At 40.3% G+C, this 25,026-nt stretch overlaps 2 protein-coding genes and 1 non-coding gene across 6 annotated transcripts in view; 1 reads left to right on the top strand and 2 right to left on the bottom strand.

Moving 5' to 3' along the window:
* The window catches only part of LOC146681336 (FERM, ARHGEF and pleckstrin domain-containing protein 1-like), a 68,698-nt gene extending 53,778 nt beyond the window's left edge, over positions 1 to 14,920 (bottom strand). For all 3 annotated transcript variants that reach the window (XM_085449783.1, XM_085449785.1, XM_085449784.1), the window contains exons 1-2: positions 14,690 to 14,920; positions 5,005 to 5,232 (exon numbers count right to left, since the gene is read on the bottom strand). In XM_085449783.1, coding sequence (XP_085305909.1) covers positions 5,005 to 5,178 — 174 coding nt within the window. In that variant the 5' untranslated portion in view covers positions 5,179 to 5,232; positions 14,690 to 14,920. The remainder of the gene's footprint in view (positions 1 to 5,004; positions 5,233 to 14,689) is intronic.
* Positions 14,921 to 15,452: 532 nt separating this feature from the next.
* trnai-aau (transfer RNA isoleucine (anticodon AAU)) lies at positions 15,453 to 15,526 on the bottom strand. The gene has a single exon. It is a non-coding gene; the product is annotated as a tRNA-Ile (tRNA).
* Positions 15,527 to 15,776: 250 nt separating this feature from the next.
* Positions 15,777 to 25,026, top strand: part of LOC146681334 (N-chimaerin) — a 31,512-nt gene continuing 22,262 nt past the window's right edge. The window contains exons 1-4 of one of the 2 annotated variants that reach the window (XM_085448356.1): positions 15,777 to 15,887; positions 16,225 to 16,316; positions 22,075 to 22,113; positions 22,236 to 22,291. In XM_085448356.1, coding sequence (XP_085304482.1) covers positions 16,298 to 16,316; positions 22,075 to 22,113; positions 22,236 to 22,291 — 114 coding nt within the window. In that variant the 5' untranslated portion in view covers positions 15,777 to 15,887; positions 16,225 to 16,297. Of the gene's footprint in view, positions 15,888 to 15,911; positions 16,076 to 16,224; positions 16,317 to 22,074; positions 22,114 to 22,235; positions 22,292 to 25,026 lie in introns of those variants that run through there. The other variant, XM_085448357.1, reaches the window with a different exon arrangement.

Here is a 25,026-nt window from a genome sequence, read left to right as displayed (position 1 = left end):
GCTAAATACCTTGACCTTCGTTGTTAGCACCCAAGGTCAAAGCTGACCTTACTAAAAGAAAAAAGAAAAAAGGAAAAACACAAAATAACGAGTAATACACTGGTCTTATTGATTATCGTTGCTATTGCAGATTTTGGTATGTAGGTTATTTTGCTTCCCCTTAATAACGGATGCTGTGGCCTGTTGAGAATGTGAAACGGTTTTACTTGTGAGTCACACAGCAAAGTCTGTTAATGCCATGCAAGAAAACAATCAGAGGAGTAGGTCAAAAGTTTAAACCTTTGTGCATGCTTGAAATTGTCTGTGTTGAAAGCTATGCTGTTAGTTTATGCTCCATTCAGCATGTATGCAAACAAAAACACAGACACACATCCTGTCTACCTTTAATTATTAACCAGCTGGGCGTGACCTCTACCACTACCTCCATCTCTGCCTCTTTTACACATTAATAATGAAGACTGAGTGTGTCTGTGCCTCTGTGTATGTGCGTGTGTGTGTGTAGCCTCAGTGGTCACTAATGCAGTGTGTGCCTACGTCATGTCATGTCATGATGTTTTATTAATGTGGTGTACACTCAAATAATATACATTTCCAAAGATCAGCTCAAAGAAAAAGGCTGATAGATATAAATAATAAAATGTTAACTATCAGTAAACAAAGTGCTGAACGCACAAGATGATCTGCCCAGTCTGTCGTGATTTCAGGAGAAGTTTTTAATGAAATTTCATCTCTTTCCCTCTGAACAGCAGAGTGCAGTTAAAAACTCTGCAAGGTCTTCTTTGGATCTAATGGATTCGACATTAGCTCTCACGGGAAATCTGAGAGACAGAGTCTGTTCATGGTCCTGAACAGACTCCAGACTGAAAGCCTGAGGATACAGCTTCATGAACACCAGAAATATCATAGGAATCACAGACAGTTGAGCATGAAAGACAGAGGCTCATATTAAGAACGTGGCTCTGATCTTAGAAATGTGTGTTTATAAAATAAAGATGTCACAGTAGTCCATTTTCAGTGGGGGTTTTTTGTTGACCCCTGCTGTACATACACTCTAAATCTTCCCCATGTCTGAAGTCCTAAATTTATTTTCCATGACAAACCAATTTATTTGTCCTGGTCTGTAGAACAAAATTCTGGGGTCGGCTTCACAAAAAGATGTGGCCTGTGGGATTAAACCAGTCTGAATTTTGTTCTTATATTACTCTAATGTGGGTTAGACTGATTAAAGCTAAACGAATTATACATCTTACAAAAAGGCTAACTCAAGCCTAAGACTGATGTTAAGGTAAGAATCAACAAAGAAGGAAAACTCAGAATTTGTGGTTTGCCAACACTGCTATGGCAAAACCACTCAGAGGGGAAGTTGTCCTTGGATGCTGCAGGAAATATAGAGCAGTGAGGTCATCATCAGCCATTCTTTCTTGCTTGCCTTGGCCGCAATAACAAGCAACAGCATCAAAACTCTGATACATATTTGCGCTTTGTTGAGATTTCATACAAACAGAAAGTTTCCTACACTGCTTACAACGTCTACTATTGCAATAAAGTGAAACATTCCTGCAACTGGTCATGTTTTTCCTCATAATTCTCTGTGCCACACAATTTGTGTAGATAGCAAGATAGTTAACGACTAAACCGCTTTGATGTAACTGGATGAATCAGGCATTTATCTTAGTGGAAGTGAAGGGAACAAAGGGTCGACACAGCCAAATGCCTCGAGTCACCTTCATGTGACAGATCCCTGTTAAATGAATAATTTGTGCTCTACTGTTTTAACTGATGCAAAAAGCTACTGCTAATATTGATCAAAACATGTGCAAAGCTTCTCAATATGTGCAGCTTCAAACTGAAGAAAGTGATAGGCCCATACAGTTAGCCTTCCAATTAATAGCTAGCCAAGACCTGCTAAAAATATAATCATTATTGTGGTTCTTGTAAATGCACATTTTATGATAATCTTGAGACTGCACATTAACCAAATCCATATTTCTTCAGGAAGACTGATTATAGAGCGTGACTGCAATCAGCACAGCTGTGATGCTACTCTGCTACATGTGCTGCAGATAGTGATTTTTATATTGTAAACATAGTACTGGAGCAACTGCCGTTTGAAGCCCAGAAAACAGACAGAAGCACTATGTCCTCTAAACACAACCTAGCTGAAACTTATCTATATGAAAACACTGCACAGGATCTATTTTCATTTAGTATGCAAAAATCAGATTTGCTTTGAGTGCAGGTTTGGCATTTCAGCCTGCAGAAGACTTGTTTAAACAGGCTGAATTAATGTGCACTCCTAACTATCCCTTGATTTTGGAGAAATATCTTCATTTCCTTGTAATTGGTCTCAAAAGTGGTTTAAAACAAAGAACAAATTCAAGAAATCAACCCCAAAAAGCTTTAGTCAACATTACAACAACACTATGGTATGTCTGCATTGTTCTTCATGTGCTAAAAAAAAAACAAAAAACTAAAATTAAATGTATTTTTAATATTTATTGCCCCTCTCCTGCAGCAGCCTGAGGTTTGCTGATAACAAGGTGGTTAATGAGCTACCCTTCTACTTTACCTCCACTGCAGTGAAAAAATGCCCAGTCAAGTGCCAATGCTAGTGAAAGCTGCAGGCTTATCTCCTGATTCACACATTCGACTGCACCTACTGCACAAATACACTGGAGGCTATTGTAACAGGAAAAAACAGATTAGGTGAGTCAGGCTCAATAGACAATGTCCCCATTATTTCACCAAATTTGTAAGAAGCACTGAAAACAACTGTCATTAATTTGGTTGGTTCACTTCCCATGTTCCATGTTTCTCTGCTCTGTTCTCGCTTCTCTCCTTCTAGTTCATCTTTTATTACATTTGGCTTTTAAAACAGCAACGAAAAATAAAAATAAATAAATAAATACATAAAAAATATTACTATTTTAGTTTCATGCTGCTGTTTTCACCTGATACTTCTGCTCTCCTGTGGTGTAAAGAGTGAAGCTGAAACAGGGTCCAGAGAGACAGACCAACTCATACGTGTGTGAGAGGCTGTGAAAGGAGTTGAGGACAGAAATAGATAGAGAAAAGAGCTCCCTGATATGAAGAGGGCTGCTGCTTTGTGGAGAACATCAGTTTGTGGAGACATCAATTTAGTAGTATTCACACGCAGATGACATCCCCTCACAGACACCAGATCCCAGGCCACTGTCAAACTGTCCAATCATCCACTCAAACACATCCTGAGGCACTTTCACTCCAACAACCGCATGCATTCTTGGCCATTTCATGAGGACCAATTACAGCCCCACAGACCAGCAGCTCTGAATGTTCGAGAAGCCAGCTGAGACAGTGATTCTTTCTGGATTCTCTCTTGATTATCATCACAAAGACTCCCTAAATCTGAAGCTGAAAATACAGCAGCTGTTTTTTTTTAAAGACATGCAAATCACCAAGGAAGGCTTGAAACCAAACTCTGTGTCAGCCTGCAGCAGACATTAATTCTGAAATTCGAGGATACGCCCACCCTGAGATGACATACCACAGTACCACAGCAGCAGCAATGTGATTAAAACTGCTGTCTGTGCCACCTCTCAAAGGACGCCTTTAAAAGAAAAAAAAACAAAACATTAGGAAGTCAGGGAGCACAAGTAGACAAGCATGACATACTCAAGCTAACAAGGAGATTCAAAACACATGCAAATATTTATGAAGCAGGGTGAATACTGGCTACAGTAATATACAGTTATGTATGTTTATGATGGAGTAAATGACAGAAGAGGGAGGCTTAAGGCTAAATAAAAGCAAAGAAGAAGAAAATGAAAACTTAGGAACACAGGACAAATGCAGGACTGCTTACTACATATACACATGCCATAACAGCAATCTTTTTATAAAAAGGGGAGCAGGCTTAGTGTTTAGAAAAACACAAGCTGCTGGGAAGTAGTCAAAAAAAAACAGAATAAAGTCTGCCTCTGTCTGCAAAGCCAAAACAGGAGTCTGTAGGTGTGGTGTGCTCGGACAGGAAGCTGGCTTCTGTCCCACTTCCCGTGTATCACAAGGAAGTGGAGATTGAAGATAAGACTCAAGGTGGATGGAACAAAATGAACCATCTCTATGGAGCAAAAACTGGTGATGAATTCCATGGGGACTGTGGAAAAATAGTTTAATATTTTACCCTCCTTTTCTGCTTGTATCAGTTAATAAAGTGACAGTTTAGCAAGAGGGTAATAAATAAATGACAAACACATGCTTAGATGAAGAGAAAATGGAGAGAGGCTTAAGGAAACAAACCAATATCTTATCTGAACATTGAAGGCAATAATGTCACTCTGCAAATGCTTCCTTTTCGTGATGCCAAAAATCTAAAAAAGACTATGAAAGTCATTTTGCACATTCTGAACAGAAGTACAGGTTTATTCTTTGAGCCTTTTGTGCTACCCAAGAGCAGCGATGGTTTTATAACAGGCTCTTAGGTAATAAATAAACTAAAGGGGCGCTTTGGAAGCACATCCTCCACCAAGTACAGAGCAGCACAGACAGTTACACAGTTATCGTGAAATGCAATAGTGAAATGCCAGTGGATCGCCAACCAACAGGGCCAATACAACTGAAGTATCCCTCATCTTGATATTGAACCCAGACTTGCTCTCAAGTCATCCATCCATGAGTGAATGTTGCTTGTAGTGAAAAGTGTAAGTCCCAGTCCATTTACCAAATGAAATGAAAGCATGTAAATATTTTAAAAAGCAAAACAACAAAAACAAATATGGAAATTTGATGGGTTAATGGAAAGAAACTAAACTCATGCACTGCTTATTTGCAATAACAACACACAAGAAGGTTCTACCAAGCTGAACACCTGTTTTACTCCCATCACAACCACTGCTGTGGATATTTTCATGGACAGTAAGATGTGTGCAAACCTCACACATCCACTCTTCACTTCCCACATGTTTATTTTAAATCCCTCTGGATCACTAAAGTATGCCTGCAATAATCCAACATTATGTTACTCACCGATATTTGGAAGACTTCCTGTGTGTCATCAAGCATCTGCACCCTCATGGAGACTTGGCGTCCTGGAGGCTGGGCAGGAGGGCGCAGACCTGGCTCTAGGGTGGACACTCCAAAGCTTTCAGGAGCACCCAGCCTCTGCCCGGCTGTGGACGACCTGTCGGCTGGTTCGACCATGATGACAGACCTTACAGTAAGAGGCTATCGAGCTGCAGGGACCTCTGTTCACGTCTAGTGGAGAAAGAAAAGAGAATTTTCTGAAAATGTGGGATTGGAGTTTGTCTCTTTGTATGCTTTGGGCCCTCACTATAAACAGTACAGTTGCATCACATCCTGTGTGTTAGTAAATCTGCATGCACAATTTCCTTAAAAGGCATCCTGATACTGCTTTTATAGGAATTCTAAATCCCTTTTGTGGGTGTCTGAAGGACTAAAAACGTCATTAGCATTTAAAGAAACACAGGCCAAACTGCATTAATGCAAACCTGTGAGATCTCTTGAATAACTGGAGGTTATTCTTGAAACATGAAAATAAAGGACCTGTGCACCTTATTTAAAAAGAAAAGAAAAGAAAAGAAAAGAAAAGAAAAGAAAAGAAAGGGAGTAAGAGGTTCTTTTGTGGCACTTTGCTTGGAGAGAAACTCCAAAGTTTAATTACTTCAAGAAATGTGTGAAATGTCTTCCCATATTTATCCAATCTTTGCTTTAAATTGGTCTTACCCAATGTACAAACCAAAAGACATTTAATCTGAGTTCTTTAGTGATGAGCTTTATTTATTTATTGACTATAGTGATGAAATGAGTGCATACATAGCATAAACTTCAGACAGAATCAGACAGACTTGCTCACACCTAGCTAGACACTCATGTATCCCAGCTGCAGAGCATGAAGTTGGGATTTCCTATGAGCTAGTCACAGAGCTCTGTTTAAGGCCAGTTCAGACTTGAATAAAGCATCACAAGTAGGGCAGATGAGATACGGTCTGAGAACGCACAAAGACACTCAATCTGTGCCCCTCACCCCCTTTGCTTTCATTCAATTACACAACACCCCCACCTCCATCCCACACTTGATAAACCTCAACCTCAGACAGTAAATAACCCCTCAGGACTGCTGGTGATATCACAGCTGAGGAATGTTTTAGAAGACAGTCAGGGTGGGGGGCAAAGGACGAGGGTAACACAGTGCTGCGCTGCCCTGACACACTAACACACAGGATCAATTATCCAGCGTTTCCAGCAATGCTCAGCAGACTTTGAGGTTTGTGTCTGGAGAAAAATTAAATATTAAAAAAAAAGAGAGAGATCATGTACAGAGGCATTTCTTGTCAATAAATCATGACATCAATGTCCACTTCTAACCCAGTAGGAAACATCATTTAGAAAACACAGCTTCTTGTTCAAGGTCAACATAATTGATCATTATTATCACACAACAGATGTAGTGTGACTGTAAACTATGAGTCATCCACTAAGCTGCAGTGGAAAAAATCAAATCAAATCTGTTGTTTCCTTTTCACCAACAACTCAGTTTGTTGTAAATATTTGAGTGGTGCAGTTAGCAGGGAGACTCCACCATGGCAAACATCCACCCCAACTATGTGAGCTTCATTCACCACTTCCAATGCCGGGCCCATAATTCAAGAGCAAATACAGTGTGTCATAGGCTTGATGGGAGCTGTCCTGTTCCAAAGACTCCTATAAATGTGCCTGAAAAATACAGCTTTCCTTTGCCCAAATCTGGAGAATCAAACTGATGTATAATTTGTGGTTTTACGAGGACAGGACACTGTGGTGAAGCCACTGTGACGAGTATCTAGTTTGGGGATAAAGTACAGGTTGAGTGAATTTTTTGAGCCAGATGTCAAAATATTTAGGCAAGCAAGGTATGCAGACAAAATCCTTGAATGTTATTCACAAAAGCACAGTCATAGTTTTTGCAATAAACCACAATAAAAATGTTACAAAAAGGCACCAGCATCACAGATGTGGTTGAGAAATCCAGGTAAGTGAATCGAGTTAGTCTAACAACACCTGTTGCAGCTGTCTGTAATGGTATTATAACCCTTTTCCACTATTAAGTACTTGGCTGGACTCGATTAGCCTTTTAGGGTTTTCTATTAGGTGGTAGTACCTGGGACCAGGTCCATTTTTAGCACCTACTTGGCCGGGGTTCCAAGCGATCTGAAATGCTCTAAAAATATGATGTCAACAAGTCAACAAAAAGCCATACACTGAGCAGCAGGTATAACATTGATGTCCTACATTGTTGTGTTGTGTTTGTGCCACATACACTGACTGAAATGGACTTTCAGCCATGTTCGATAATGACCCCATCCATGCACATTAGGGTGTACTCAATCATAATGGAAAACGACTGAAACCAAGTACACTCAGTTCGAATAAGTACTAGTCCTCTGAATAGGGCTATTATGGTTCCTGTCAGTCAAAGCAGAAAGGCCCCAAACTTTAAGCTTCAACAGCTGAGTTATAAGAAAACTTAGACTTCGCACAGATGTAACAAAGGGATAAGTTGGTTGTAGAGGGCTGTATTAGTTGCTGTATTCTGTAAAGCCGGTATTTTAACATGGGACCCTATGGGGATTGACCCACTTTTGGAAACGGCCTCAAATGGGCACTAGAGGAACTACAGTTAGTGGCACTTCCTACTTTGGCTGCCACATCTTAACATTTTGAACTGCTGGTCAAAATAAAGAAACTTCGACATCTGTCTTATTTCTTTCATGATCATTCAAACCTTATCAAACCTTTATTTCAAAATTGACCCCAGAACAGTTGAGGTGATTTTTTTCCCCACAGAAATAACCAGGCTAATAACACCACACTGCAATAGAAAAGAAAAACAAAAAAACAGCACCATCCTTAGTAATCCCTTCACATGAACACACAGGTTACTGCTTCTCTACACCTCAGTCACAAAACCTGAAACTGGAGACGTACCAAGGAAGTGACCTGACAATAAAAAGGGATCTGACATTCAAGTTACTCATTACACCAGTGGGAACACTCCTTTGTTTCTGTCAACCACTTCTGCAATGAAATGAAAGTGCCATGCAGTTGTTCACTGGTAGCTGTAACGGCTGGAAGCACTGAGACAGTGACCAACACCTTCCTTTAAGCTATAGTAAAACTTACATGCCACTGTCCTGCTTGACAAAACAATGTTACATATTTTAAAACTACAAACTTAAAGCTCCCTGTATTACCCAAGTCAAAAACCAGTTTTATAGCTCTAATAATTCACTGACAATGACGTATCAATTGCCCAGCTGATATTCTGCAGGCAGCAGAGCTGATTTGTTGTCTGCATGTCTTCAGTCTTTTAAAGAAAAGCTCACATAAGGAATCTACTGGGAACTAAAATAAAAATAATACAGATTCTTCCATGAATGATTTCAATGACTTCACCATCATAAAAGAAATCGGAACCTTGATAATAACACACTACATGTTAAACTGACAATCAAATTCACCACCAATTAAATCTAGAAAGAGGGAATTTGGAAGCTGGGATTTCATCATCTCCTCTTTAGAGCCTGGGAGAATTATACATGGAGTTTTGTTGTGCAAGAGAGGAATACAGAGCAAGCTGCTCATGCAGGCACAAAGGAAGCTACTGTGGGAGCTTCCAGCAGTGGGGCTTTAACTCAGGGGGACCTAGGCCTCTCAACCAGGCTTTGAACTAGCTGAAAGTTTCCCAAGAGTTTGCCAGAGGGAAGCCAAGCTAAGAGAATCGGATGTGATTGCAAGTGCATGAGAGACAGCCTTATGTCATACAGGGAGAAAAGTTACCAATTTGATTCAGATCGTTTTCATACAAAGGATTACCAACTCTGACCCCAATCTGTTAAAAAATTAGATAACGCTTTGTCATTTTTGAAGTGAGAAGTCTGACATTACATAATCTGTGTAAGCTTGCACAATGGGGAGAATCAGTCGGCTGTGAAACAGGTCTAGCAATCAGCAGTTTGGTTAAAATGTCAAGGCCAAATGAGATGCAAGAAGCTGGAAGTCTGTACACAGACTGATGAGTGTGCTGGTTAAAAAAAAAGCTAAATTATTGACAAAAGGAGCAGCAGAAACTGTGCTGTGAAAAAGGATCACTGATCACAAGATGAAACTAACACAGGTGCACTGCTAGGCTAATGAAGGGAGCTTTGCAGTCATATTTAAACAGCACTGTGTCAGGGCCACTGTAGAGAGAAAGTAACACGGTAGAGCTGGGGTAATATTCTCAGAAAAACTCTGAATAATACAAACATTTACAAATAGTAAGGACCCACTTGCCTCACCTCATAAGGTTGGATCAGCATAGTCATAACACAATCATTTGATCATAATGTAATTTATAAAAAAATTAGAATATGCATGCCGGGGAAAAAAAAGTGTTACACATTCCTTGAAATGTCTGTGGAAATCTTTAAACGTCTTTGTTTGACAAACAGTCCCAAACCTGAAAATATTCATGGAAGTACTGCCCACACAAATTTAAAAGACTAACTAGCACATAATCTCTGGCCTCAGTTACTTTTTCCTATCACAGTTATATCAGGATATTACAGATATCCTGCTAGTGGCATAACACATATGTCCAATACCAGAGATAGCAAGAGAGCGATATGGCCCTCAAAGATCCATGAGAAAGGATTTATAAAACCTTATTTGGTGGATAACGTCAGCAATCAAAACTACACAAGTAGTTTTGATTTCCTGTGGTAACTTAAATGAAAGCTCATTTAGATAGTGCTTCAAAGTAACCGCCAAAATAATGGCCCAGAGGCGTTACTAAGATGCCCATGATACCAGACTTGCTCATAGAAGGACTTTGACTTTGACCACCTCTGTGGTAGCTCACCAGCAATCAGCGTGTTACAGTGCAGTCCTGGGATCCCTTTCACAGGTGATTTAGCCCCACTCAAACCTTGAATCATATGACCAGAATAGCAGACATGATGGTAGGGTGGGACTAATGCTGAGTTCCAGATCAAGTCAGAAATCAAAATTTCTGAGTTCCCAGTTTAATCTGGAATGCCCCCTTAACTTGAATTTCCTACTCAGAAAGTCAAAGCAACCCCAACAATCAAGAATGAATAATACAAGATGGCAGCAGTTAATGTACAAGCAGTAAAACTGTAAAATTTTTAATCTGGACTGCCGCCGTTGTATATTCATGACTCGCTAAACAAGCCATATGCAGAGCACTGACTAGGCTCTATCCATGCGTGTGCCACAGGCGTGTTTTTAAGTTCCGACAAACAAATATGCTGTATAGCTAGTCATACATGAATGGCTCTACAATGCTAAAAACCAAAACAAATCCTGATTTTCTTGCTTTTCTGACTTTACTGTTGGAACACACTAGCTAGGAAGTGAAGTCATTCTAGAGTTCTGACTTCCAAGGTTATTGGAACATAGCTAAAGTCTCCAAAATTCAAATTCAGACTGTAACCCATTCCAAAGCGGTTCATTTATGGTGTGAATGTGATCACACCTCAATCAGAATCAAATACCAGGTATACGTTGTAGAGATGGCACGATACCACTTTTTTATGTCCGATACCGATACCGATATCATAAATTTGGATATCTGCCGATACCGATATGAATCCGATATAGTGTTTTTTAATCAACAAAACTGTTTTTTAAATATCTTGCTGCATTTTGTATAAGTTCATACTCAAGTTTAAAACAACAACTACACTAAAGCTATTCTGTTATACCTGTATGCAAAAAAAAATATTTCATAGTTCAGCAATACTGATCAATCTAATAAACTTAAACCTACACCATCCTCCCTATTCTGGTATTTTAAAGAGTACTTAGCATAAATATTAAGCAACCTAACTAATAGGGTTCCAACTCCCAGCAACAACAAAAATAAATAAATAAAAAATAGGGAACCACCCCTCACGCTCCACCTCATGATGCTTAATCGACGTAATCAACCTTAATTTGATGCAGTGTGAAAAAAAATACACAGAAATCAATTATTTTTCAAGAAATATTAAATAGATTCAACATCGTTCTTCAACAAAATTGCAGACTGCACAGACAGTACCTTCCCAAAGGAAAAAGTACTATAGCTTACTAGGGTATATTAGACTTAACAGTTACTATATACAATAATGGACTTCTATACATTTTACATCAGATTAAAACTTTGGGTGTAAGATTCAGATAAATATTAAATAATTAAAAGCTAGACATTTTAAATGAGAATAAGAAAGAAAAGTATGTCTTTGTGCCCTCTTTTCCCTGTTAATGCCCTATCGGCCCCCCTGGCTAAACTTTGCTAGATCCGCCCCTGCGTCAGCTACGTAGAAAAAGATCCTCGAGTAGAAAGTAATAATAAATAAATTCTAACAACAGCTGATCAAGCTTAAATGTGCTGCTGTTGTTCAGCCGCTGGTTTCCTCTTTCTGGCGCAAAGTGGGCCAAAAGCAAACAAGAGACACGGACTCGCGACAGAAAAGCCGATCAGCTGATCATTTAAGCAGTTTCACGATTGAAGTAGCAGCAAGAAGAGGCAGTCGCTCGTTAAGCTTAACGCAGGAATGCTTTACAAACATTCAGAGATGGACTTACACACTTGCTTTACTTCTCTCGGGGATAACTTTGTCGGAGATGAAATGCCGGGTTGCTAGCGAAGCTCCACATGCTATCCAGACCACCGACAGGTCCCGCATGCCACAGCCGCTCTATCACGTGATGCATACTGCTCCGACGTGCTAATGTTCTGAGGTGAGTTACAGCATGTTGCAAGCTTTGTGAGGTCCTTTCGTGATATTTAATGGATCGGATTACATTTTTTATTTTTCTCCGATATCCGATCCAGTAATTTAGGTCAGTATCGGACCGATACCGATACGTAATATCGGATCGGTCCATCTCTAATACGTTGTAAGTTTGAGCTACAGAAAAATTTCCCATAGCCACGTATGCTTTGCATTCTGGGATGCAGCAAGGTACTATAGAAGTGGAAAGGTATGTATAGGCTAGCAACTCGCAGTCAAATGAAAATGTAAATTCTACATGTTCTCTAATAGGAGATCAACACAGGACCCTTTCCCTGCATTTACTTTTGTTGCTCCCCTCTCCGGACACATATGGCCAATAACATTCTCATCTGGTTTGTAGTGATGCATTTTATGTCTGTGAAGGTTCTCAGTCATCCAGGTCATCTCAGGAATTCGCATGATAAGGTGGGGCCAGGTTTCACAATGAACTCACCCGAAACTCTGGCTGATTGGGACCCACACCCAGTTTCACACCTTGGCTAAGGCGATTAGAGGATCATCAGGGGGTCCTTTTGTCCCTCTGTGGGGGGTTACTCCCACTAGGTTTATATCTGGGACTCTCCACCATTTGACCTTAGAACTGAAGAAGCTTCTCGGATGAGAGGTGAAACGTCTTCAAGTAACTTAAAGAAGTCCAGACGCTTTTCTTTGCAAGCTCCTTTGACTGTGATGCATTTTAGTTCACTTGGATTCTACTCTGTGTAAAAAGAAGTCAAATTACAGGGAAAAGCTACAAGTTTACAAACTCATCAACTGATTTGAATCAGAGTAAAAGAACCATTGGATGTGAAAACTAAGGGTTATATACCAGGGACTCTCCATAGGTTGTTATAGAACTAAAGAAGCCTCTTTCTTCCAAGAGTATGGTATGTGAACATGAAAACATGTTCACATACCAAAAGAACTCTATTTGCCTTCTTTCCAAGTACTTGAGACATAGGCTCTAGTGGTAAATATGTTTGAATTATTCCCTACTTAGCTGTTCGCATACCACTGTATCAGGATTTTCTTGGATCAGAACCTCCAACTTCAATGTTAAAATTGTTGAATTTACAGAATTACAAGCAACATAAATCTTTCACAAAAACTGTAAGGAATATATTGTTAAAAAATAAGCCCAAGAAACTGAACTGGAGTCACTGATCACTGATACTTCTCCATCATGTCAGAAGCTCTTTTTTTAATGAATGACAAATATTTGACAAATGACATGGCTTTTTGTGTGTTACCCCTAGTTCATGAAGTCTGCGCATCAGTGTTGGTTAGAGCTGATGCTTAACAGATATTGTGTCTGTATGACATGCCCTTAAACTCTACAGATGCATCTTGATAACAGAGCTATTTAGAGCTAGCTGTTAATTCAGTTCCAAAAAAAGCTCCAAATAACTAGCACTGGGAACATTTTTAAGGCTTAAAAAACAGTGGCTGATGTTATGTTGCTATGTCCATCTTTTGGTGACTACACATGCACGCAACTATCAGTCAGTAGGTCAGTCGGAAGGTGCATACTGAGCATTGTTTTGTGCAGAAAAAAAAATCCCTGTGTGTTCTGGTGAGGGCATCCTGAGTAGCGACATATGGTGGGAAGGTGTGGAAACAGCTAAGCAAGTGGATCTTGCTTCCAGATTATGTCCCATATATTTACACCCACCCCTAACCCCACCCCCGAAACTCACACAATAAAACTAATACATGCACTAAGCCAATGAACACTAAAGGGGATCCATTACCTGACAGTGTTGTTTGTTGTGTACATTTTCACTCTGTGTATTCTACATGAGTCGAGTGAAAAATGACACCCAAGCCGACAAGCATTGGCGAGGGTGAGATCAAGGCTATGACACAGCGAGCCCGCTACACCTGCGCTCCTTGACAGATCAGTGGCTGGGCTTGACTCCACCAAGGTGACACCATCCACCTGCTGAGCCATTAAGCTGCTCTACTGCCCTCAGGAGAGATTGTATTGTGTGTGTATGTGTGGGCAAGAAATGGAGTGCAACATCAACACCACGTGGCAATCAATACCATGTCATACTGATTGCAGAACCAAACAGGCAGCATTTCCACCTGAGCACCCAACCATTGTTGATCATGGATGCTGACCCTGTGACCTCATGCTGAAAGATGGAGGGGGTCCAAGAAGAGTATGTGTCTCTCAGAAATCAATAAAGGGAGGGGATTTGTTTACCAGCTGATTGTGACACCTAAAAGGTGCACACTGTGAAAGGGGGATTGTCTCTGAGAACACCAAAGATCAACTAGCAGCTTTGTTAGGTGCACGCGCACGCGCACTTCGACGAGCCACATTTAGAGACGTACTCATACAGTACAGAGTACAGTTGGCAGAGAGAACCCTACAATGTGGGTTAGCAGAGTAATCCTTTAGCCCAGGGCAAAGATGTCAGTAGGCCAAGGCAACCTGCTCACAGTCCAGGGACTGAGCTGGTGTGTGCATGTGTGTGTGGCATTATTAATACAAAATACTGGAATTACTAATAAAGTGGAAAATATTCAAGATTAAAGTGTTAAAACTATAATAATCTTGAAGTTTTATGTAGCAGTAATCGGAGGAGCATATCCTCGTCTATCTTTAAGCTTACAGTAACAGAAGCTCTGCTGGACCTCCTAAAGCTCAGCCGATTAGGAAAACGAACAGACTGGTGGCTGCAATCGAAGCGAGCTTAGACTTAAGATATCGGACTCATCGCGCTTAACCCACTGTTGCATTTTAAAAAAGCAACGACTCCTATTCCTAGAAACTGGTCTACATAATGCAGTAAAGCTGTCTGAATCTGCACCTACTGTGCGAGGAATACCAGAAACACTGCGTTTAAGCTCGCTTCACAATCCGGATGGCACGGTTTCCTTACCCCCCCTCTTCCTCCAGGATCCACTGAATGTGAGTCCGTGAGAGCTTTTTATGTCCACCGCAGATGGTAAAATCCACGCTGTAAGTTTTGAACGCGGTGCTCCTCTTGCTTGCAGCTGAACCGCTCCCTCTCAGGTGGGACGTGGTTTGTCCGCGGCAGCCATTCAGACAAATGTGGGAAGCCGCGCACTGGGCTTTCTACTGGAACAATAAAGAGCAACACACACCGCCTCCAGCGCTCCGTGCGCCCCGGCACTGGTGGTGGTGGTGTCAGGGAGAGAAAATGCAACTTGGGCGGCTCAGCAGCGCCATCGCACGGCCTGAGTAAGGTGTTGGCCATTGGTTTGTTTCTCACAATGAGCACTTTACAGCCTATTTAACTTAATAGAGATTCAAATTATTCAGGCCCCAGAAAACAGACTATATCAGAATATAATAGGAGTAAAGTAAACATTGCTTAGATTAAAACATTTGAATTTTATATCAATATTGAAGATAATCCAAAATTACACAATGGGTAATGGGAAATTACAGAATTACACAACTACTAGTAAGGACTACAACACAATGGAGACTTCATACAAATTTTTCACTTTAATTTGACAATTTTTACAATTTAATGTCGAATTTTTTGAGTTTTTTCTATCATTTCACCTAACAGCGATGGTTTACATTCTTTTTTTTATTAGGTTGAAAAAATGATTTGTTATAATTAAAATCAAAGGGGGTTTTTTGGGGGGAAAAAAAAAAACAAAAGCTGGAAATGGCCCGTACGGGGATCGAACCCGCGACCTTGGCGTTATTAGCACCACGCTCTAACCAACTGAGCTAACCGGCCACGAGGCTTTCCGGCAGAACAACTGTTTTTATATGTGTACCATATGTACTGCTCACGAAAGCGGTATAAATTGGTTGAACAAGCTCATATTCTTGTGGTTGGTTCTCTCTTTCACTTTTTCATTGCACTTGTCGCATTCCACGACAACCAATAAAAGCAAATACTAATTCTACGAGGCGAAAAGAAAACCTCAGCCCCACATCGACGACGTCTTTCTTTGCCACGAAGCAGCATCAGCCAGGTCTGTTGCCATAGTTACGAGAGAGCGAGAGAGCGACAGAGAGAGAGAAAGCGAGAGGGAGAGAGGGTGAGACTGATCACGTGACCCAGCAAGATGGCGACTATAATGTAGAATGGGGATGTGAGTACCACGTCTTATTGGCTAACCTTTGGGCTACTAAAACCAGCGTGTGTTCTCACATTGTTGGGAGCCGTGTTTGTTGCACTTTTATTTTGCTAGGAAGCAAATGCTTTGTCTTCACAGTGTAACTTTAAAAGAAAAGGGTCCACCAGCGCCGCCTTATCCTCCAGGACAGCCTACCAACTAAAGTGAATCCGCTAACGTTAGCTTTCTTATATACCGTGGTTATCTGTTATTGTGGCTGATTACTCAGCTGGTTTTACTCTGACCCGGGTAGCTCACCTCCAGCTGCGGCTGCACTCTCACCTTGTTCCGCTTGTGTCCTCTTCTCTTTCAGGATTTAAACTGAGAGGGTGGAAATTTGGATCTGCTGCCTAATTGTTCATCATCATTATTATCTTAGAATCAAGATGGCCCTAAATGTCTTTGGTAAGCAGCATCTCACAGTACACGATTGTCCCTGGAATGTCTTATGGATTTAAGAATGGTGTGTTAATTTGTTTATGATTAACTTCCAATCTGTTGTTTAAACATGTTGTTTAAAAATGAAAAGTGGTCAGTGGTCGTATTCACAGAAGTTTCAAATAGTAGACTTGATTTAATGAAGAAAAATCCAGATCCTTTAAATAAGGAAAACTAGTATTGCATTATAGCCATAAGTGGTTCAGTTTGCAGTTATAATTCTTTATAGCATCTCTTATGGACTCCAGGACACTTTGTTTTTAATTATGGTTTGGTTTTTGGGTTGTTGTTTTTTTAACAAGATGTACTGTCTACCATCTTTTGCAATCAAAAGTATGATCTGAATGCACTGTTGTGCCAAATATATTTTGCTTTTCCAAGACAAGCTCTGTAAATTCTCTACAGGCTCCTCATGTTCGTCTTTCTCATCTTCTTTTTTTCTTTTTCTTTATTCATTTTTATTATGACTCACATAATATGTGCAATATAAATATGTCAAATCTGAGGCGACTGTTGTTGTGATTTGGCGCTATATAAATAAAATTGAATTGAATCGGTGTAGATAAGTATTCCCATTATAAGTAAAATTTCCTTCAAAAGTAAAAGTCATCGTTCAGTGGTTTTTATATACATATATATTATATTATATTATCCATCCATCCATCCATCCATCGTCATCCGCTTTGTCCGGGGTCGGGTCGCGGGGGCAGCAGCCTAAGCAAAGAGGCCCAGACCTCCCTCTCCCCAGCCACCTCCTCCAGCTTGTCCGGGGGAATACCAAGGCGTTCCCAGGCCAGCCGAGAGATATAATCTCTCCAGCGTGTCCTGGGTCTGCCCCGGGGCCTCCTCCCGGTGGGACATGCCTGGAACACCTCACCCAGGAGGCGCCCTTGTCAGATGCCCGAACCACCTCAGCTGGCTCCTTTCGATGTGGAGCAGCAGCTGCTCTACTCTGAGCCCCTCCCGGATGGCCGAACTTCTCACCCTATCTCTAAGGGAGAGGCCAGCCACCCTTCGGAGGAAGCTCATTTCTGCCGCTTGTATCCGCGATCTCGTTCTTTCGGTCACTACCCACAGCTCGTGGCCATAGGTGAGGGTAGGGACGTAGATCGACCGGTAAATTGAGAGCTTCGCTTTTACACTCAGCTCCCTCTTCACCACGACGGACCGGTGCAACGTCCGCATTACTGCAGCCGCAGCCCCAATCCGTCTGTCGATCTCCGGCTCCCTTCTCCCATCATTCGCGAACAAGACCCCGAGATACTTGAACTCCTCCACTTGGGGCAGGAACTCATCCCCGACCCGGAGTGGGCACTCCACCCTTTTCCACCTGAGAACCATGGCCTCGGATTTGGAGGTGCTGATCCTCATTCCCGCTGCTTCACACTCGGCTGCGAACCGTTCCAGTGCGAGCTGGTTATATTATATTATATTATATTATATTGCTGATGTGCCCCTGGTAGCTGTAATAAACAGCCAAGCTCTCAGTGTTGCAACTAGCTCTACATATTGATAGTATTTTAATGATATGATATATAATATCATAGCCATCAGTGGTTTCACTTTATTTTATTTTATTTTTCATTCCTTTCAGGACATCAGACAATCCGCTAACAGCTCGTATTTGAAATGTGACTTTGTTAAGAGGTCATAAGCGTTTAATCTTTAGCAACCCGTTGTATTTTAAAGTTTGCTTTTTTAATGTAAATATACGAGGCAATTTACTGTAACCCTTATTTTCTGAATGTAGCAAAGGGCCAAGTGTTTCTTACATGTGTTATGAAGGAGGAAAAGTGCCCATTTGTTGTTGCAGATGCCGGGAGTGTGAACAGTCCGTGTGTTTTGTCTGGGTTCTTGTTAGTTTGTGTATCTTTGAGCCTGTGTTACCTCAAGAAAAGGAGGGTGAGACGATTGCCCGGGGAGGATTTGGAGTTATTTTGAAGACAGGATACCGAGACGACAAGTGTTGAATAGATAAGGCTTGTAGAGTGGCCTCTGTACACAAGGACAGGAAGCGGACTGTTAGTTTTACCCATGCAAAGAAGATGGAAGACGGAATACATTTCTGAATTGGCCAGATGCTGACAAAAATATATTTTCGAGGCCTGGGTTAAAGAGGGACCTTTTGTACTGATTTCCAGTTTCAAATTTTTGGTCTTGGATTCTGCTAAAGTAGCTTTGCATGGCCTAATGTTTAAAATAAGCTTAATTCATCTTATGATTTGCCTTCACACAGGACCTGAACAGCTATCTAAAACTCTCCACTTTAAGCTAACTTTCTGCTATTGGCTGTTGTTCAAAAACAGCAGGTATCTCCTCTCACTGACATCACACATCAGCCGAAAAGCTCAAACACTGTGTTCAGAGCAGTCCAAACCCTGAGCCTTTGGCTCACAGGGATTACTGTACACATACTGACCTCATAATTTGAAACTCTGTAGAAGCTGTAACCCTATATATGTGACACAAAATAGGGGTCCACTTTAAGTATTTTAATTTAGTTTTTGTTAGATGTTCAGTGTAGGATTTCTTAATTATTTTCACAAACGATATTTTTGATATGTTTATTTCCACTCTTTTTGTACATACAATCTAATTGACTGTTCAAAGCAATATGTGAAATATTACCTGCTATACTGCAGAAGTTATGTGATATAAGACAGTTTTGCTGAGCAAACGAGAAAACTACTTTTCTCAGAGTGCTTTGAAACAAAGCTAGCTAATTTAAGCATTACTAACTATGGAATCATCAAAAACAAGCTTTACATTGCACTGTGAACATGACACTTTATAAATCACATCTCACTTTTCACAGCATGAGTCAGATAAGCTATATCTTTAATGGTTTGTATACAATGGCCAGTAACTCAGTTCAAAATTGCTATGCTTATTTTTTTTGTTTTGCTTTGGAGTTGTCTGTATGTTTTTGTGGTTATGTGTAAATGTATAGGTACATTTACATGTATGCATATAGGCATTCTGCTACTGTAAATAACCTTATAAAATATTTATTTGTAGAAAGTGTAGGTTCGTAAGATTTTCTTCTTCCTGCATCTTTTCGCCTTGGTGTATGCGAGGATGTTTTTATATGCTAACTCAAGTGAGACACAAGGACAGGACTAAAAAAGAGTGAAGAAGCAGCCAGTGTCCAAAGGAAAACTTTGAAAAAGCTTCAGAAATCCTGGACACCAGATGAAAAGATGAGGAGTAACTCAAAACCTTTGCTCAGTGCTGTGAATATACACAAAATGCCAAACTCAGAGCAGAATAAGATATAAACAAAGCGAATAGAAACTGCAGTATAATGAAGTACAAAGAAGCAAGACATCATTCATTGCAACTACGTGACTGATTCCTCTTTAACAACCTGTTTTATGCTTTACGGCACATAAAGGATAAAGTAAACAGCATGTCGTAGTGACTGATGATGCCTTTGTCATGCTTATGTAACAAGACTCACTTTGTCCCAGTACAAGTGGAAGTGTTAAATCTCATTTCTGTTGGGAATTGAGGTCATTGCAGTAACAACACATGCAATAGATGTAAAGTGCATAATTTAAATGTGTACCTTGGGATTTTACAGGCGCCACAATGGGTGTCTTTGAGTAGAAGTGCTCAGCAGCTCCGCAAGAGTTCACCCAGACTCCACACCAGCGCCTGGGGCCAAAAGTGTTTCGGTTTTAATTAGAGATGGCACGATACCACTTTTTTATGTCCGATACCGATATCATAAATTTGGATATCGGCCGATACCGATATGAATCCGATATAGTGTGTTTTTTAATCAATAAAACTGTTTTTTTTTAATATCTTGCTTTTTGTATAAGTTCATACTCAAGTTAAAAACAAAACAAAACACTAAAGCTATTCTGTTATACCTGTATGCAAAAAATGCACTGCACCCAAAATATTTCATAGTTCAGCAAAACTGATCAATCTAATAAACTTAAACTTGCTCCATCCTCCCTATTCTGGTATTTTAAAGAGTAAGCAACCTAACTAATAGGATTCTAAAACTCCCAGCAAAAAAAAAAAAAAAAAAAAAAAATAGGGAACCACCCACCCTCCACCTCATGATGCTTAATTGACGTAATAAACTATAATTTGATGCAGTGTGAAAAAAAAATGCACAGAAATCAGTTATTTTTCAAGAATAATTAAATAGATTCAACATCTTTCTTCAACAAAATTGCAGACTGCACAGATGATGAAGTACTATAGCTTACTAGGGTATATTAGACTTAATAGTTACTATATACAGTAATGGACTTCTATACATTTTACATCAGATTAAAACTTTGGATGTAAGATTCAGATAATTATTTATTAAAAGCCAGACATTTTAAATGAGAATAAGAAAGAAAAATATGTCTTTGTGCCCCCTTTTCCCTGTTCGTGCCCTATCGGCCCCCCTGGCTAAATTTGCTAGATCCGCCCCTGCACAGTTACCAGCCGTCAGCTACGTAGAAAAAGATCCTGGTGTAGAAAGTAATATTAAATAAATTCTAACAACAGCTTATCAAGCTTAAACGTGCTGCTGTTGTTCAGCCGCTGGTTTCCTCTTTCTGGCGCGAAGTGAGCCAAAAACAAACAAGAGAGACGGACTCGCGACAGAAAAGCCGATCAGCTGATCATTGATCAGTTTCATGATTGAAGTAGCAGCAGCAGAGGGAGAGATAGAGAAGCAGTCGCTCCATATATCGGTTGTTAAGCTTAACTCTGGAATGCTTTACAAACATTCAGAGATGAACTTACACACTTGCTTTACTTCTTTCTGGGATAACTTCCTCGGAGATGAAATGCTGGTTTGGTAGCGAGGCTACAAATACACACAGCCGCTCTATCACGTGACCCGTACTGCTGCTACGTGCTACGGTTATGAGCCGAGTTACGCCATGTCGCAAGTTTTGTGAGGTGCTTTTTTGATATTTAATGGATCAGATTACATTTTATATTTCCCTCCGATATCCGACCGATACGTAATATCGGATCGGTCCATCTCTAGTTTTAATCACATTCGCTAATACTACTGTCAGTGTTGTTTATGGTGTGTTACAACCGAATAAAACTACAGGGGAACACTGCCATGATGTTGATATCCATCTACAATTAATTTCACACGGCCTGAGGAAGGGAGGGGAGCTGACAGTAAAAGCTAGTGTGAGGGTAACAAAGATAAACACTGCACAGCTCATTTAAAAGCAACCACGGTATAAATGAATCTTTCACAGCATTTTATGCTTCACGGAGTAGATTTATTCATTAAGCCACTTAGTCGCCAATTATGCTCTGTGTGGTTTCTGCTGTGGAAAAAACTTAATCCATCACTCTGATGTCCCAAGGTAATTGCATACAGACTAGAAAATAAAGCAGTCATGCTGTCAGTGTTGGAGCGTAGATTTCTGTGTTTGTTTGGCTTGTTTGCTTCAGCAATTTCAAGGCTTAGCTGTGAAATTCATGTGAGTGCCCTAAAATCGTAATGCTCTTCCCTGATGTGATTGTAAAACATTTGATTTTTGTCTGTACATTAAGCTTCCCCTTTCTTTACGCTGGTCTAATGTCAAAGAGATAATGACTTGATCAATACATCCGCATTCTGATGCAGTTATATGTTTAATGAATTAAAATTAAAATTTAGACACAGAGCTGTTGCGTCACTGTCATGTTTTCTCCACATGGGGGTGCTGCATCAAAGGAATTAAATGAGAGCTTTCTGTGTCCTCAGATCATGATGAATACAGGCCACCAGTGTGGAAATCCTACTGTAAGTATCAATATACCTTTTGTTTGTTTGTTTGTTTTTTTCAAACATACCTAAATATTTTGTCTTCTTTGTTTTCAATGATTGTTTGATGATTTTATAACATGGCCTCTTTCCCGTCACAGTGTATCAGCTCCAGCAGGAGGCACCTCACCCACGCAGAGTCACCTGCACCTCTGAGGTGAGAGCACATGTCCTTATTATCAACCAGCACATTCTAGCACGTCTCATATTTTGAAATCCGCTTTTTATCTGTGTGATGTTGCAGTGAAAAAACATAAATAGATCTGCTAGATACACACGAGGCTTTGCTCAAATTCTTATCCTCATTGAACTCGTCTTCAAATGCAAAAGTAGTTTTTCTTCTCTAACATGTTTTCTACGGTCAGCTCAACAAGACAGTCACACTTGGACCATAGTTGTCAATTTTATTGCATTTTTCACTTGCAGTATTTTGTGGTGATGTTTCTCAATCCCTTTATCTGGATAAACCTTTGCTTCTTTAAAAGTTAAGGTTTCTGCAAGTGAGATTTTGAATGTTAGCAGCAGAAAACTATTTGATAACTATTTAAATCCATTCCCTATGCTTGTTTTGGTAAGTGGTCCAGCATTGTGTCCATGTTAGCATGTTGGTCGCCCCCAAAGTTTATAAAGAACACAAAAGTGAGTCAGGTAGGAGCACTAACTAAATTCTAAACTAAACGTTCAGCCAGTTCACCAAAAGAAAAAAAAAAAACTTTATTCTTTTCTGCGTTTGTGTGTCTGTTTCTGCATATCTGTGCATATATTCTAAGTGCCACAGAGTAGATACTAGAGATGGACCAATCTGATATTACGTATCGGTATCGGTCCGATACTGACGTAAATTACTGGATCGGATATCGGAGAGAAATGAAAAAAAAAATGTAATCTGATCCATTAAATATCAAAAAAGCACCTCACAAAACTTGCGACATGGCGTAACTCGGCTCATAACCGTAGCACGTAGCAGCAGTACGGTTCACGTGATAGAGCGGCTGTGTGTATTTCTAGCCTCACTAGCAATCCGGCATTTCATCTCCGAGGAAGTTATCCCAGAGAGAAGTAAAGCAAGTGTGTAAGTTCATCTCTGAATGTTTGTAAAGCATTCCAGAGTTAAGCTTAACAACCGATATATGGAGCGACTGCTTCTCTATCTCTCCCTCTGCTGCTGCTACTTCAATCATGAAACTGATCAATGATCAGCTGATCGGCTTTTCTGTTACAAGTCCGTCTCTCTTGTTTGTTTATTGCTCACTTCGCGCCAGAAAGAGGAAACCAGCGGCTGAACAACAGCAGCACGTTTAAGCTTGATAAGCTGTTGTTAGTTAGGTTGCTTAATATTTCTGCTAAGTACTCTTTAAAATACCAGAATAGGGAGGATGGAGTAGGTTTAAGTTTATTAGATTGATCAGTATTGCTGAACTATGAAATATTTTTGGTGCAGTGTATTTTTTGCATACAGGTATAACAGAATAGTTTTAGTGTTTTTTTTTTTTTTGTTGTTGTTTTTTTTAACTTGAGTATGAACTTATACAAAAAGCAGCAAGATATTAAAAAAACTGTTTTATTGATTAAAAAATACACTATATCGGATTCATATCGGTATCGGCAGATATCCAAATTTATGATATCGGTATCGGTATTGGACATAAAAAAGTGGTATCGTGCCATCTCTAGTAGATACACAAACATGGTGAAACAGAGCGCGGACAGACCCATATCGTGATGTTGGGACAGTGTTTCCTACACATAGACTTTACTTGGGCAGGCCATCCATGTATATTAAAGCCCAGTACTTTGTGCTATCCATATCCCTTCCTGTCTTGTATTTTTCTGCTAGCGCTTTGACCGATTCGCTTTTGTGGAGCTCCTTGATGATTGTTTATCTGCGCCTCCTGAGTCTTTTGTCACATAGTCGTACTGTCTCAGACCCCAATATGCTGGTCTGCAGCTGGTTGCTGTAATCATTGTTTTGCAATAGTGACCTGCTGCAAGCTGAACAGTGCCACGACAGTAGACAGGTAAAGTTACAGTCCATACCTCATACTTCATTTCATGCTTGCCCTCTGACCTGCTATCACAACAAATCTAGTCAAGTTCAGTGTATGCTACAGTGTGAGTGTTGGATATAGCTTGCTCTAGTTGTATTGGTGTTCTTCGTGCAGCTGATGCGATAGCACTTAACTGAAACAGGCTTCCGATAAATGACATACTACATGGGCTTAATTATGGGGCCAGGCTTTGGCTCTTAGGACACCTGGGGGGAATTTAGCAATGAGCTGGGCTGCAGTCCACTGGAAGCAGCTGAGCTCCAGCGTGACATCTTGTGGTTCTGCATGTATATAGCATGTGAAGCAGGTGATGAAGTCTACATGTGTACTTGTTGTACTTGCTCTTACTTCAGAAAACTGCTTCTTTCCATGCTTTGGTAAGAACCCGCTGTTCTGTTAAAAGTTTTAGAGCGTATGGGCATGTGTCATCATGGATTTTTCAAGTGAAATCTACTGAAATCGTGCAAAGGACTTCAGCTGTAAGTTTGAGACCCCTTTACCCTGAATCTCTAGCATCAGCATAGTTTCTGTTCTTGGTTTTAATGACAGTTGAGTGTGATAATAACCAACAACAGAAACCTTATTGGTGTAGATCAAGTCTGGAGTAAGCATGTTTGTCTCCTCAAAGAGACTGCTGACTCAGCTTGTACCAAGGCTGATTGTTTTTTCTGCTGCACTTCACCTCTCAGTTTTTTTCAGGGGCGACATTTGTCAAGCTGTCTTTAATCTAAAGTTGTCAGCCGGCACTATATCATGCTCTTATTATGTTTAGCTTTGGTATTATTAAGGCAATCTAACAGGATTTTTCACACTCTGTCCCTGCCGTACTCAAAGCTGTTCTGCT

This window comes from Copadichromis virginalis, linkage group LG23, assembly GCF_057382275.1.
Source record: "Copadichromis virginalis isolate Kocher_CV1m ecotype Utaka linkage group LG23, C_Virginalis_male_GT1.1, whole genome shotgun sequence".
NCBI lineage: Eukaryota > Metazoa > Chordata > Actinopteri > Cichliformes > Cichlidae > Copadichromis > Copadichromis virginalis.
The sequence above is the reverse complement of the archived record's forward strand: the minus strand, read 5'-3'. Positions and strand labels throughout refer to the sequence as shown.